At 53.0% G+C, this 14,632-nt stretch overlaps 1 protein-coding gene across 4 annotated transcripts in view; it reads right to left on the reverse strand.

The window, feature by feature from the left end:
* ERGIC1 (endoplasmic reticulum-golgi intermediate compartment 1) overlaps window positions 1–14,632 on the reverse strand; it is a 119,090-nt gene that overhangs the window by 42,589 nt on the left and 61,869 nt on the right. For all 4 annotated transcript variants that reach the window (XR_010121665.1, XM_055284776.2, XM_063642634.1 and 1 more), the window contains exons 3-4: window positions 13,097–13,169; window positions 496–590 (exon numbers count right to left, since the gene is read on the reverse strand). Coding sequence is in view for 3 of the 4 variants with exons in the window: in XM_055284776.2 (XP_055140751.2) it covers window positions 496–590; window positions 13,097–13,169 (168 nt within the window). In the remaining variant the exon portion in view is untranslated. The remainder of the gene's footprint in view (window positions 1–495; window positions 591–13,096; window positions 13,170–14,632) is intronic.

The following is a 14,632-nucleotide window of genomic DNA, read 5'->3' on the forward strand; positions in this document are numbered from 1 at the left end:
ATTACCCAATGACATGGATAACAGCCTGGTCCTATTGCTATTGGGTGTGACAAATGCTATGGTGTCATTCACACCCCACAGCATCCTGTGAGATCAGGCTGAGTTTGGACTTCAGCTGAACACACATCTTTGCTTATCCTGTCGTACTGCCCTATCCTGCGCCTCTCACTCCCTTACAGCTTCCTCCCCTCAACAAATCACTTGCATGAGACTCTCAGGCTCTGCTGCGAAGCTGTAACATGACCCTAAGAGACACCCCACCTCCCTGCACCAAATCAGCTGCTCTCCAGGGGTAACCCCTATGAGTAGTGTCTTGTGTTTATTATGCCAGAAAACCTCCAAGTGCATGCATACTCAATTATATTCTCCTCCAAAAAAGAGTAGGGAGAACCATATGTTGGCTTGGCTTGTCCTGGAGATCTTGCCATTTCTGCACACACACATTTGCCCTAAGGAGGTGTCCTGCTAGAGGGAGGGGCTGCGTGGAGTACTCACACTCGCAGTGCAGATTGGGTAAACTGATGTTCAGACTGACGTCGATCTTGCCACCGCTGTCCTTGTCTGGGTCATCGACATAGAGCTCATTCACACTAGGGGAAAGACAAGTATAAGAACCTTTGTTGAGATGGCAGCAAAGATCTCAGCTGCAGGGGACAGCTGGGGACCACTTCACTTGGTGACCACAACTTAGATAACCCAGACTCCATCTGGGCAGAGCCTGCACCTCCTGTGCCCTCAGGCACGGGTCTAGGCTGCACTCTTCAAGTGCAACCTTACCTCTCAAGAGGGGAGGACTGGGCTGGGCGCAGTGGCTCACGCCTGTTAACCCAGCACTTTGGGAGGCCAAGGTAGGTGGATCACCTGAGGTCAGGAGTTCGAGACTAGCCTGACCAACATGGTGAAACCTCGTCTCTACTAAAAATACAAAATTAGCTGGGCGTGGTGGTGCGTGCCTGAAATCCCAGCTACTTGGGAGGCTGAGAATCCTGAACCCAGGAGGCTAAGGTTGCAGTGAGCCGAGATTGCACCACTACACTCCAGCCTGGGCAACAAGAGTGAAACTCCGTCTCAAAAAAAAAAAAAAGAGGGGAAGGCTGGGGCTCAGGAGAGAAGGGGTGGGTTGGGACAGCACAGTGGTAAGAGCATACCTTTCAGAGTCAGACAGATTCAAGTTCAAATTCTGGTTCTGGCACTTCCTATGCTCACTTCTGTGAACCCACCTGTTAAGTGGGGATAACACCACCCACTACAAATAAGGTGGTTTGAACACTAAAATGAGAAATAGGGGTCTTATAAGGGATCAGAGCCTGGCGCCAACAGGCACAGAGGACCTTACAGCCTCCTCTCTTGAGGTCCCCTCCCTGCAGCTGGGAAGCCAGGAATTCCCTGATGCTTAGCCCTAGGGGCAGAACCGGTTTTGAGAAACAACTGGATGGCTGTATTAATTTCCTGTGGCTGCTGTAACAAATTATCACAATGTGAACAGTTTAAACCACACACCTTTATTGTCTTATGCTTTTGGAGGTCAGAAGTCTAAAACGGGCTGTGTTCCTGGGAGAATGCATTTTCTTGCCTTTTTCAGCTTCTAGGCCCTGCCTAGGCTTATGGCCCCTTCTCCCAATTCCAAAGCCAGCAGCTTCCCCCTTCTCTGACCTCCACCTCTCTCTCTTTTATTTTTTTGAGACAGAGTCTCACTCTGTTACCCAGGCTGGAGTGCAGTGGCGCAATCTCGGCTCCCTGCAACCTCCATCTCTCAGGTTCAAGCAATTCTTCTCCCGAGTAGCCATGAACTACAGGTGCGCACCACCACTCCAGTTAATTTTTGTATTTTTAGTAGAGACGGGGTCTCACCATATTGGCCAAGCTAGTCTCGAACTCCTGACCTCGTGATCCACCACCCCCCCCGCCCCCGCCCCCACCCCCGCCCCCGCCCCCGCCCCCGCCTCAGCCTCCCAAAGTGCTGGGATTACAGGCGTGAGCCACTGTGCCTGGCCTCCACCTCTCTCTCACAGGAACTCTTGTGATTTCATCCAGTCCACCTGGCTAACCCAGGATCCTCTCCCCATCTCGAGATCCTTAATGTAATCACATTTGCAAAGTTCCTTTTGAATGCAAGGTAACACGGCCACACGCATCAGGGACAGGGACAGGGACCTAGACATCACGGGGGGCAGAGAGTCATTATTCTGTCGACCGCATTGGCCATATTTAGGGGCAGGTGGCTCCACAGACAGCCATGCCACCTTGCTGTCAGCAGCACAGTGTTGGCATCTGTTAGCAATCCAAATTTGCTCAACAAATACTTTCTGAGTACCTACTACCTGACAGGAGCCAGAAACAGCAATGAATCAGCCAGATGCTGTCTCTGCCTTCTTCAAGCTGATAGACACAAGAACCAGACATCACTCAGCTCCTAAATATGCTGCCACCCCCAACGCTGATTAGTACTTTGACAGAAAGCTGCAGGAGGCCGTGACAGGGACTACAGGGCCACTGACCTTTGGGGAGAAGGGGCTGGGAAGACTTCTCCGAGGTGTGAATGAGGTCTGGGGGATGCGTAGGCATCATTCTGGCAGCATGTGCAAAGGCCTGGAGGTTGGGGAGAGCATGGCTGGTTTGGGGAACTGAATGAAGGTCACCGTGGTTGCAGTGTAAGGAGGCTGCACGAGGCCTTTAGATTTTTTTTTTTTTTTTTTTGACAGAGTCTCGCTCTGTCTCTCAGGCTGGAGTGCAGTGGTGCGATCTCAGCTCACTGCAACCTCCGTCTCCCGGGTTCAAGCGATTCTCCTCCCTCAGCCTCCCAAGTAGCTGGGACTACTGGCATGCGCCACCATGCCTGGCTAATTTTTGTATTTTTAGTAGAGGTGGGGTTTCACCAGGTTGGCCAGGCTGGTCTTGAACTCCTGACCTCAGGTGATCCGCCCGCCTCAGCCTCCCAAAGTGCTGGGATTACAGGCGTGAGCCACCTTGCCCGGCTGAGGCCTTTAGACTTGATATGAGCAAAGCCATGGGCTCCCTCTGGCTGCTGCGAGGAAGACCCACTGGAGGGGCTGCTGTGCAAGAGGGAGACCAGGCGGGGGATGGCGGCGCCTTGGATGGGGTGGGATGGGAATGGAGAGGAGGAGGGCTGTAGGAACCCACGTAGAGCAGACGGGACTTGCTGATGGATGGGACTGGGGCGGAGGGGGGTGAGGCGAGGGGGGAATGCAGACACACTGCTGTGTTTCTTCCCGGACCCATTCTTTGGGCTGAGAGCCCTTGGAAGAGGAGCAGGACCAGCAGCAGGGAGAGGTACTGAGTGCCAGAGGCTGTGCTGAGCCCAGGTGTCTTGGAGGCATCCCCAAGTAGCTGCTGGATGTCTGATGGCCGCATCTGATTCCCAGATAATGCCCCCCACCCAGAGGGAACCAAATCTAAAGGCCTGGCCTAGGGGGCAGCTGAAGGGGGCAGTGCTTCAGGTGGCTGGGCTGTGGTTAAACATTTATTAGGCCCCTTGCGTCCAGTCCCTAGGCTGTAAAATAAAAGAGAACTGCCCTATCTAAGCAATGAAGACTCCAAGAAAGCTTTGTAAATGGCCATATCTTAGGGAAAGAACGAGTCGGACCAAGGCAAAGGAATTTTGTTTTTACTAAGACCACATCTTTGCACCCCTAGCACCTGGTGTGATGCTGTTCACAGGGAACGGTGGGCTCTGAAAGACACCTGGGGCTTCTCTGTGGGGCCCACAAGAATACTCCCAGAGACAAGAGTGCAACAGATGGGCCCCCACTCGTTAAGCTGGGGGAGGCCTACTGCGTGCATTCACGCCGTCCCATGTGCACCTGTGAAATGCCCTGAGCCCCATCTTAAAACCAGGAAACAGGCTCAGAAAGGGTGTGTCCCATCACCAGGGTCACATGCTAGGAAATGGCCAAGCTAGAATCTCAACCCAGGCTTTCCACAGCTCAGGCTGCCTCCCAGCCCTCTCCTCAGCATCAGGGTCAAGGAAGAAAATGAAGGAGGGACCTGGTCCTGGGAAGCCTTAGGATGGGAGAGGGGAGACACGGGCCTGCCCTTGACCTTGCTTGTAGTGTTGGCCCCAATCAGAGGCCACCAAGAACAAAGGAGCTGGAGGGAGAGGGGCAAACAGGAGCCCAGGAGGTTATGAGAGGACTAGCTGGATTTCCTAGGCCAACTAAGAATTCCTAACCCTAGCTGGGGAAGGTGACCACACCCACCTTAAAACACGGGGCTTGTAACTCAGCTCACACCCGATCAATCAGGTAGTAAAGGGAGCTCACTAAAATACCAATTAGGCTAAAAGCAGGAGGTAAAGAAACAGTCAAATCATCTATCGCCTGAGAGCACAGGGGGAGGGACAATGATGGGGATATAAACCCAGGCATTCGAGCTGGATGGGGCAACCCCCTTTGGGTCCTTCCTTTGTATGGGAGCTCTGTTTTCACTCTATTAAATCTTGCAACTGCACATTCTTCTGGTCCATGTTTGTTCCTGCTCGAGCTGAGCTTTAGCTCGTGGTGCTGACTGCAGTTGTCACAGACCCGCCGCTGACTTCCATCCCTCTGGATCCAGCAGGGTGTCCGCTGTGCTTATCCAGCGAGGCTCCCATTGCCGCTCCCGATCGGGCTAGAGGCTGGCCATTGTTCCTGTGTGGCTAAGTGCCGGGTTTGTCCTAAATGAGCTGAACACTAGTCGCAGGGTTCCACAGTTCTCTTCCGTGACCCACGGCTTCCAATAGAGCTATAACACTCACCGCATGGCCCAAGGTTCCATTCCTTGGAATCCGTGAGGCCAAGAACCCCAGGTCTAAGAACAAAGACCCGCCAGTAACAGGCCCGAGGAGGATCGTCCTCCCTACAGCCAAATGCTCTGCCCTGGCCTTCAGCACCCAATTTCTACCCCAGCTGTAATGTGCAACTCTGGAGAGCTGTTGAGTAATGAAACTGCTGGGTGATTAACACACAGTCAACTAAGGAGAGCCTGGGCTTCCCTTCCCAGCCAGGAAGCCGCCTGAGACTCTTCCTTGAAGCAACTCACCTTTCCCACCTGGTGAGGCTGGGCCTCCGCACAGCACTGAGGGATTGTGGGATGATGTCATCCACTGGCAACCCTCTGGAGGTGATCTCAGCCAAGAGCAAAGTGAATCCCGGGTGTGGCACCAAGGTGAGCTCACCCACAAGGCTCCAAGAAGCCTCTCCCAGGCGTGGGTCCCTGTCTTCCTAACCAGAATAAGCAGAGAACAGGCTCCGCAGGGCTAGAGGGCCACCCAGAACAAGGGGGCAGCGGTGCTGGGCAGGGACGGCCTGCGGCGCTCTGGCCAAGCTGGTTATGTAAGGCCAGAACTGGCTGCTCCCAGGCTCCTTCCTGGAGGGCCCCAGGCTGTGGGATAAACACAATTCAATCACCTGGGCCGCCTGATGAGGTCAATAAAGCCGCCTTCATGTCCAAGGCAAATGTTCCAGGGCTGCTGGCTTCCTGCCACCCTAGCCAGCGCCACGAGCTCACCCACAACCACCCCACGACAGGGGCCTGCCAAGGCTAACTAACTTCATTGGCTAGGGCTGAACTGATTTTAAAAGGCCAACGGGCTGCCAGAAATCAACCCACCTGGAAGAAAAGGAAATGTTTTTTGTGGATTCATTGTGGTTTGAGGACTTCCATGGGCCCGACTCCCCTGTCACCAGTGTGGGCAGTGGGAAGGCCTATGGAGGCAGTGGCAGACAGGTGTGGGCTCACCTCCTGGCTCTGCCACTTAGGAGCTGGGAGACCTAGGACACACTGCTTCACCTCTCTGAGCCTCAGTTTCCTCATCTGTAAAACTGGAAAAGCTTTCAATCAGTTTGAAAATCAGCAAAATTAATCTATGGCAATGGAAGTCAGAATAATAGTGGTGGGGGCTACTGACTGGGAGGGGCTCAAGGGACCCTTCTTTGGTGATAGAATGTATTATGTCTTCATCAGAGTGATGGTTACGTGTGTAAACACAGGTGAAAATTCATCAGGCCTCTCTACCTTAAGATCTGTGTTCTTTGCTGTGTGTAAGTTACACATACCTCACTAAAATAAGAAAATAAGAAAGGAAAGGAAGGAGGGAGAGAGGAAAGGAGAGAAAAAGAGGAAAATAAGGATAAAGATTCTGTCTACTTCACAGGTCTGCTGGAGGACTGCCAGGTCAAGCTGTTGGCTGCCCCAGGGCAGGAGAGTGAGTGAGTGAGTGTGTGTGTGTGTGTGTGTGTATGTGTGAGACTCATCTCTCTCTTGAGGGCTGATTCCAGACCCTTCTTGGTAAAGAAAATACAGCAGCGCAGGGGAAGCCTAGGCTACCAGGGTTCAAATCCTGGCTCTGCCACCTCTTGGCTGATTGACTTGGGCAAGGGGCTTCCCATCCATCAGTTTCCCCAGATGTAAAATGGGGACAATCATAGGGGTTGCCATGGGGTTGCTGAGAAGATCAAATGAGAACAAGAGCAATGCTAAGTGTGGTCTTAGTAAACAGTAAGTACTCAATAAATGTCCACTGTTTTTATCATTATTACTAATATCAATGCTCAATGAGTTGATCCAGTGTTTAATAAGGGTACTGTTCTCCCTTCATGTCGATGAAACCAGGCTCAGAGGACCACAGATGGCTGGCCAAGATCATAGGAACAACAGGAGGCAGAGGCAGGATCCGAGCCCAGGGACGGGGGGCCCAGAGCCCATGCTCTTTCCAAGGCATTGCACTGCCTGGATGGGTTGGGAATCGGTGAAAAGCTGAGGGGCTGGTGGCCCTCAAGTGGACTTGTGATGCAGGCATCCTAGTCCCTTTTCATAATCTTCAGGTGTGCCCCCTCCCAACAGGGCCCAGGTGCCTGCAGGGTACAGGGGTGCTTAGGGGTCCAGTTGCGTCTGTCCCACAAGCCTCTCCCACCCCCGTCAACACCCCCAGGATGAGGGCTCCCTGAGCCTCGGCACAGAGCGTGTGCTCACAAACTTCGGTGGAATGAGCCTGAGTAGAGGAGGGAGTCCTCAGCAGAACTCCCGGGATGCAGGGGAAGGCGCGCGCTGGTGGAGCAGTCGGGAGCACATTCCAGGTGGGGGACGCCAGATGGCGTCAGGCAGTCAGGCCCAGCGTGGTGAGTGCGTGGGAGGGTGGGGGGTGTGGGTGGGCAGTGGCCTTGTAGGGAGAGGTACGCAAGGGCCCGGGGAGGTGTAGGTGGGGGGAGTGTAAATGGAATGTGGTGGAGGGCCTTGAAATTCTAGTCTGAGGCATGAGTTCGATGACATCTATACAAAACAATTTTATTTGCTTTTAGAAGAGCCCTTAAATAGTTCAGATTCCTGCCTGAAGTCTCTGACCTCTATGCTTCAAAATTTGATCGAATGGAAACTTAGGTGGCGGTGAGGCCCGCCGCAAGGGCTTGGGGTGGGGTGGAGGGAGGGATGGAGATTCTGCAAGCATGCGCTCCGGAACCTTGAGTTTCAAATCCTCAGTCATCCTGGTAAAAGTATGTGCATCTATTACCAACCAGGTGGATGTCTAAAATACATCCCTTGACAGCCAGTCGCCGGGTTCTGCCCACCCCTGCTCCAAAGCCAAAGTCCCAGCACCCTCGGCCCTTCTGACTTGGGTCATCCCCCAGTTCCTACCAGGGCTTTGGCCTCTGGGTGGCCCCACACCAAACCCATCTTCACAAGAAGTGAGCTGTCTGAGACATAAACCCGTCACTCCACACTCAGACACCCTCAGGCCTCCCATTGCTGAGAGCAATGTCCTTCATGCTCCTTAATGGGATGCCTGGGGCCCTCTACCCAGCCTGGCTCACAACCCAGGCTCAAGGCAGGCAACCTGGAGACTTCCAGCTCCTCCTCCTGGTTAAGCCACTGCTCCCCACTCTGGGCCTCCTACGGTGAGCCTGTGAGAACACCGTGATCTCCAGGTGACCTCCAAGCTCCCACCTCCCAGGCTTCCATCTGCCTGTTTGGCCACCTCACCCTAGAAGGGTGCATCCAACTCCTCCAGTCAACTATTCTGATCAAAAAGCAGTGGCTCCCATGAGCCTGGGGCCCTGAAATGCTCGGGGCAGGGAAGTGGGGTACAACAGAGGGGAGGTGCTGAGTCTGGGCCTTAGCATCACAGACCTGTGTTTGACTCCAGTTCCACCACTTACTGCTTCATGTGGTTTTGGCCGCCTGGTGCCTCAGTTTCCCCAGCTGTAACATGGGGTGAACAGTAGTAGTTACCTCGAGGGGTTCTGCGATGACCAGTGAGATGACCATCATGAAGTGCTGACCTGCCGGGCGCAGCCTGCACACCTATAATCAATCCCAGCACTTTGGGAGGCCAAGGTGGGAGAATCGCTTGAGCCCAGAAGTTTGAGACCAGCCTGGGTAACATACAGTGAGACCCCTGTCTCTACAAAGAATTAGAAAATTAGCCAGATGTGGTGGCTCATGCCTGTAGTCCCAGCTACTCGGGAAGCTGAGGCAGAAGGATCGCCTGGGAGGTCGAGGCTACATAGAGCCATAATTGAGCCACTGCCCTCCAGCCCGGGCAACAGAATGAGGCCCTGTTTCAAAAAACAAACAAAAAAAATAAAAATAAAAATCAAGTGCTGACCTAGGTGTTGGCATGCACATGATAAATCCATGAGTTATAGTATGGAAGGTACCATGAGTTATATTACATTATAAACTATCAATGGAGAGTTCCAGTTACTATATTTTATTAGTATAAATCCTCATGAGGTTAATAATTATTAAGAGCAGTGAGAGACTGGGCAGTCAGAGGCTGGAACATTCTGTGGCCAGGTTGCCTGAGGAGGGGCCTGCTCCCTGAAAACATGGAGTTTCAGAACACTCTGTGGGGCCTCTTTCCCAAGGATAATTACCGGCCTGTCCAAAGCCAGGTTGGAGCCCAACCACCCAAACAAATGTGCCTCCCCCTCACCCCCCACCAGGCCCAGGCCAGAATAAGCGTCTTATGTCACTGATAACCACAGGCTGGGGCTGGAGCCATGTTGATCCAACCAACGGTGACCTCATTTCCTTAAGTTACAATCTCATGGTGGCGGGAGGGGGCACTGACCCCACTGTGGCCACAAACCTGCCACAGAGGGCCAGCCACCCAGAAAACGAGAACTGTGACCTTCAGTTCTTCCCAAACCTGCAGGGCTTCCTGGGGGTCACAAGCTTCTGACAACTGGAAGACCCCAAAGATGCGATGCTTTCTCCTCTCAATTACTCAGTAAGTCCTAGGGCTCATCCTGCGGAGGCCCTTCGGGCAACTCCTATACTTTAGTAAGGAGGCAGCAGGGAGGGAAGGGGGCATTAGGGGCACTGCATCTTCATAGCTGGAGCATCTGGCCTGAGCTCTGCACAGATCTCTCTATTCATGCCTGCCTCCCTCCCTCTCTCCAGCCACTGACTTAGCACAGGGTTGGACTCAAGGCAAATACTCAAAAAATGTCCCCTCATGTTTTCTTTTTTTTTTTTTTTGAGATAGGGTCTCGCTCTGTCTCCTAGGCTGGAGTGCCGTGGCGCAATCATGGCTCACTGCAGCCTGGATTTCTTGAGCTCAAGTGATCCTCCCACCTCAGCCTCCCAAGGAGCTGGGACTACAGGTGTGTGCGTCCACGGCCAACTAATGTTTTTAAAATTTTTTGGCAGAGACAGGATCTCACTGTGTTGTCCAGGCTGGTCTCGAACTCCTGGGCTCAAGTGATCCTCTGGCCTTGGCTTTTCAAAGTGCTGGGATTACAGGTGTGAGCCACTGCACCTGGCCCCCTTCCTCCCCTCATCCCTAAGCTTTGTACCTCTCCAGGGACTCGGTGGGATCAGAGCGTCCAGGGTGCCCCTGGGAGAGAGGGAGAGGAAGTCCTGGCACAGGGGAATGGGGAGCAGCGGGGACACACTGTGCTCTTCAGAAAGCAGCAGCCCTGCCCTTGGGAAGCTGCATGAGTTGTCTGGGCTTGCTGGAAGGGCCGTTCCCCAGTGCTCCCGGGCATTCTGCGGGTGGGGCCCCACCTGCTCGAGCCTCAAGCTGTGACGTCAAAACTCTCTTGTTGGCAGCCCATTGCCTCAGTGCCCCACCTCATGTGGGATGAGCTGGGAATGCCACCCCACATGCTGTCAGCAGCAGGCAAGAGAGGCGTCTTTTTAACTCAAAGCAGAAGAGGGGACAAGGAATTCACATTCACTGAGTACTTATATGCCTGGTGCGGAGCGGCCTTAAAACCTTTTCAGAGTTAGATGCGGACTATGTAGGAAATGAATAAATGCACGAAGAGATATGGACCTTATGATATTAAAGTATATCCGGCACTATATTAAGTTAGCTTTCAGCTAAACAATCTTGTTTGATCCTCATAAAATATCATGTATCTGCAGCCATCTCATTGTCTACCTCCTGCCCTGCTTTAGTTCTTGTCTTTGGAGTACTTGCCCCTGATTGTCTAGTTTTGTTTGCTTGTTGACTGTGTCTACCACTGGCATTTTCAGCTCCTCCATGTGTGGAACCACAGAGCAGTGAGTGAGCAGGTCCGGCCCTGGGCTCCACGAGCTCATCAGCAAGAAGTGAATCCCACGCCGGGAGCAGTGGCTTACACCTGTAATCCCAGCCTGGGATTACAGGCTGAGGCGGGTGGATCATTTGAGGTCAGGAGTTCGAGACCAGCCTCACCAAAATGGTGAAACCCTGTCTCTACTAAATATCCAAAAATTAGCTGGACATGGTGGCTCTCGCCTGTAATTCCAGCTACTCAGGAGGCTAAAGCACAAGAATCTCTTGAACTCGGGAGGCGGAGCTTGCAGTGAGCTGAGATCATGCCACTGCACTACAGCCTGGGCAACAGAGTGAGACTCCGTCTCCAAAAAAAAAAAAAAAGTGAGTCCCAATTCTACCTGGCAGCGCAGAAGGCCTGGCCCCTCTCTGTCCTGCCTGCTCTACCTCCTACCCTCTCCGCTTGCTTGCTTTGTCCTGGCTGATTGGCCTTCTTCCTGCCTTCACATACACCAGGTCATCCCTGCCTGAGGCCCTTTGCACCTGCTGGTGTCCTGCCCACAGCACATAAAGCCACCTGCCTGGTGCCTGGTCTCAGCAGATGACACATGTGTGCCTCTGTCACCTTGCTCAGAACATGACAGGCCTGCCAAGCCAAGCGGGTCCCCTCCTAGAGGGTGGGGTACAGCCTGCAGAGGCCAGTGGGTGCCTGGCATACAACGGGTACCTCATAACATCAGCAAGTCTCAACCTCTTGCTGCTCTCCCCGCTTCGACCTCTGATTCATGATAGGGTGATCCCAAGATGTCCAGTGACTGAGTTGTACAGAGGGGAAGATGCTTGACTTGGACATGGCCATCTCCCATTAGAGGCCTGGGGGGAATAAAACCCCTTCTTGGAACCCTGCATGGCCACAGGGTCATGTCTTGGGAAGCAGACCAACCTCTCCCAGAGCTGGAAGGGAGCTCTGACTCTGGTCTACTCTCCATTTGGCTACCAATACTGAGACCCAGAGGGGTTCGGTAACTTGCATAGGGTCACACAGCAAAGTAGTAATTAAGCAGAGACCTGGCCCTGGGTCTCCCAATGCCTTATCTTGTACTCCTCCCACCACTGTAAAAGGTCCCCTGGGCTTTGGTGCCATCAGGGTTAAAACAGGATCAGAATGACCAGGAAAGGCAAACTCCCATACCAGGGGAGGGCTGAAAGGTATATCCAGAAACAAGGTGAGACCAGCCCTCCCGTCTCATAGGCCTCTCAGTGTGCTGGTTGAACACACATGGGCTCGGGAGACAGGCAGGGCTGGGAGCCAGCTCCTAACTGTATGGCTGTGGGCAGGTCCCTCCATCTCCCTGGGCCTCAATTTCCTCTTTGTAAAGAGGGGGCAGCTCCCTCCTGAGGCTGTTTGAGAACTAAAGGTGGTAATGCTTGTATAATGAGAGTCGTCTTGGGCTAAGCAGCTATGTATTTAGTTTCCTATTGTCTTGTGGCTGAGTGGAGGCAAAGGAAACCAAGAAATCCCATTAGCGAAAAAGAACATTCCAGTGCTGCGCAGGAGAGTGGGTGGCCAGGGCCCAGCTCCGTGATGACTTTCCGGGCTGTAAACACAGAAACGAAAAGGCTTTGAAGCCTCAAGCCAGTGCCAAAGGCAGGAAGCTTCTGGGTCTAATTCCATCTCAGAGGGGCGTCCGATGAGGTCGTGACTGCATAATTCCAATGGCATTCTGTTACACACACACCCCAGAGCGTTTACTAGGTTATCCACACAACAGATAATTCTAGGAATCAGGAATGGATTAACTCTGCGTCAGCCACTGCCAGGAAGCCTGCACCGATTCCTCACCAAGTGTGGGCCTGAGAAATGGGAAGGGGGTTAGTCCAGGGGGCCGGGCGCTGATGTCAGCAACCTCGCCCCCTCCGGTAGGAAGCCGTACCCATTAGTTCCACTGAACTCTTCAGCTCTCACATCAAATGACCCTGTGATGATTCAGAGGGAAAAAAAGCCCACTGGCCAAACAAAGGGATGGCAGAGATGAGCAAATTATTTCTGTTCATCTTTGAGCCCAGGAGAACCCCCACGGAATGGAACCAAAATGTTCTCTTTAGCTTTAACAAGGCAATATTCACTTTTGCTCTGACTTTAAAGTCCTTTTAAGAAACAGAAGAGCAACCGATGCCACAGGCTTGGAGACAGAAGTTGGAAGGTTTGGAACTTGCTCTCCTTTTTAAGACCCCTCTCTCTCTCTCTTTTTTCTTTTTTCTGAAACAGGGTCTTGCTTTGTCACTCAGGCTGGAGTGCAGTGGTGCACTCTTGGTTCACTGCAACCTCTGCCTCCCAGGGTCAAGCAATTCTTCTGTCTCAGCCTCCCCAGTAGCTGGGATTACAGGCGCCCGCCACAATGCCCAGCTAATTTTTATATTTTTAGTGTAGACAGGGTATCAGCATATTGGCCAGGCTGGTCTCGAACTCCTGACCTCAGGTGATCCGCCCGCCTTGGCCTCCCAAAGTGCTGGGATTACAGGTGTTAGCCACCAAACCTGGCCAAAGACCCCTCCCTCTTCTTGTCTGGGGTCCCAGAACATCCTGGAATGCCCCATCGGGAAAGTATGACTTACACTTCTGTCGTTATAAATCCAGTGAGCTCCGAGAGGAAGAGGAAGAGGATGAAGAGGCAGCAGCAGATGGAGACTGGAAGAAACAACAGAAATGCAAACTGTTAAGGGTGGTGGGCACTGACGAAGGGAGACCAGCCTTAGAGGGAAGAGGAAAGAGGCCCCAGGACAAGGGCGTGGGGGTGTGCCCACAGACCCTCCAAAGCCCCTTCTGACTCGAGCCTCAATATGAAGCAGCCCCACCTCCCGCCTTTGGGGTACTGGTCTGGCCTCCAAGTGTGGATCAACCTGCCGACGTGAGCAATCCTGCTGGGGCTGGCCCCACTTCCTTCCAGGGGAGCTCTTTAATGCAGAGGCCAGCCAAAAGTAGAGGCTGCAAACTGGTGGCCCACGAATGTGTTCTGTTTGGCTCGAGTGACAACGTATCTCACAATTTGGAGTCCACCTTGAACAATCAGCAGATTTCACATAAAAGGCCAGCGTTCTGGCTTCTCCAGAACATCTAACCCTTGTTCCCACAGAGGGTCTGAGCCCATGAGTTTGCCACAGGCCCCACCACTCCCTTCTGCCTCTCTGTTTCTGAGGCTGAGGCAGAGCCTGTTGCTGTTTATCACCACCCTCTGTGGTGCCATCCACACGGTGCCCCTGTCCTTAGACGGGGCTATAGACAGCGGTGCTTCAAGAGAAGAAATAATTCTTTATGGAAGTGAAGAATGGTCCAATATGCGTATTATTTCTTTATTTTTGAGACTCTGTTGCCCAGGCTGGAGTGCAGTGGCGCAATCTCGGCTCACTGCAACTTCCACCTCCTGGGTTCAAACGATTCTTCTGCCTCAGCCTCCCAAGTAGCGGGGATTACAGGTGTCTGCTACGACAGCCAGCTAATTTTTTTATTTTTAGTAGAGATGGGGTTTCACCACGTTGGCCGGGCTGGTCTTGAACTCCTGATCTCAAGTGAACCGCCCGCCTCAGCCTCCCAAAGTGCTGGGATTACAGGCGTGAGCCACCGCATCCAGCCGGTCCAATATGTTTAAAATGCAGAGAGTGTAGAACAGAGTTCTGGGGTCGGCCATGTCAGTTGTCTTTCTCTCATCTGCCTGGCCCCTAAAGACACTGGGGTTTGTGGACCCTGGAGTCACACCTTGGGGGCAGGACATAACAAGTGCCCCAGGGTCCGGCCCTCAACTCCACTCACCAGCCCCATCTCCTGACACTCCCCACAATGTCTAACCACCTAGCCACACCCACCCATGCCGAGCTGCATGCTATTCCCCTTTCATTTCTGCTCCTTTGCCTGGACTCATCATCCCTCCTCCTCCATGGTTATCCTCTCTGCTTGCTGAACTCCTACTCATCCTCCTAGGCCCGACTCAAATGTCCCTTTTGATGGGAAGTTTCCCCTACTCCCAGAGGTGGAGCTGGTCACTCTTTCCTCTGTGTTCCCAGCCTCTACTTGAACATGTCCCACATTTTATCGGTTATCTGTGGCCGTTTCTCCCACTAGACTGATATCCAGAAAGACAAATACTCTGGAGTTCC

The sequence above is a fragment of the Symphalangus syndactylus genome, chromosome 7 (genome assembly GCF_028878055.3).
Source record: "Symphalangus syndactylus isolate Jambi chromosome 7, NHGRI_mSymSyn1-v2.1_pri, whole genome shotgun sequence".
NCBI classification, from domain to species: domain Eukaryota; kingdom Metazoa; phylum Chordata; class Mammalia; order Primates; family Hylobatidae; genus Symphalangus; species Symphalangus syndactylus.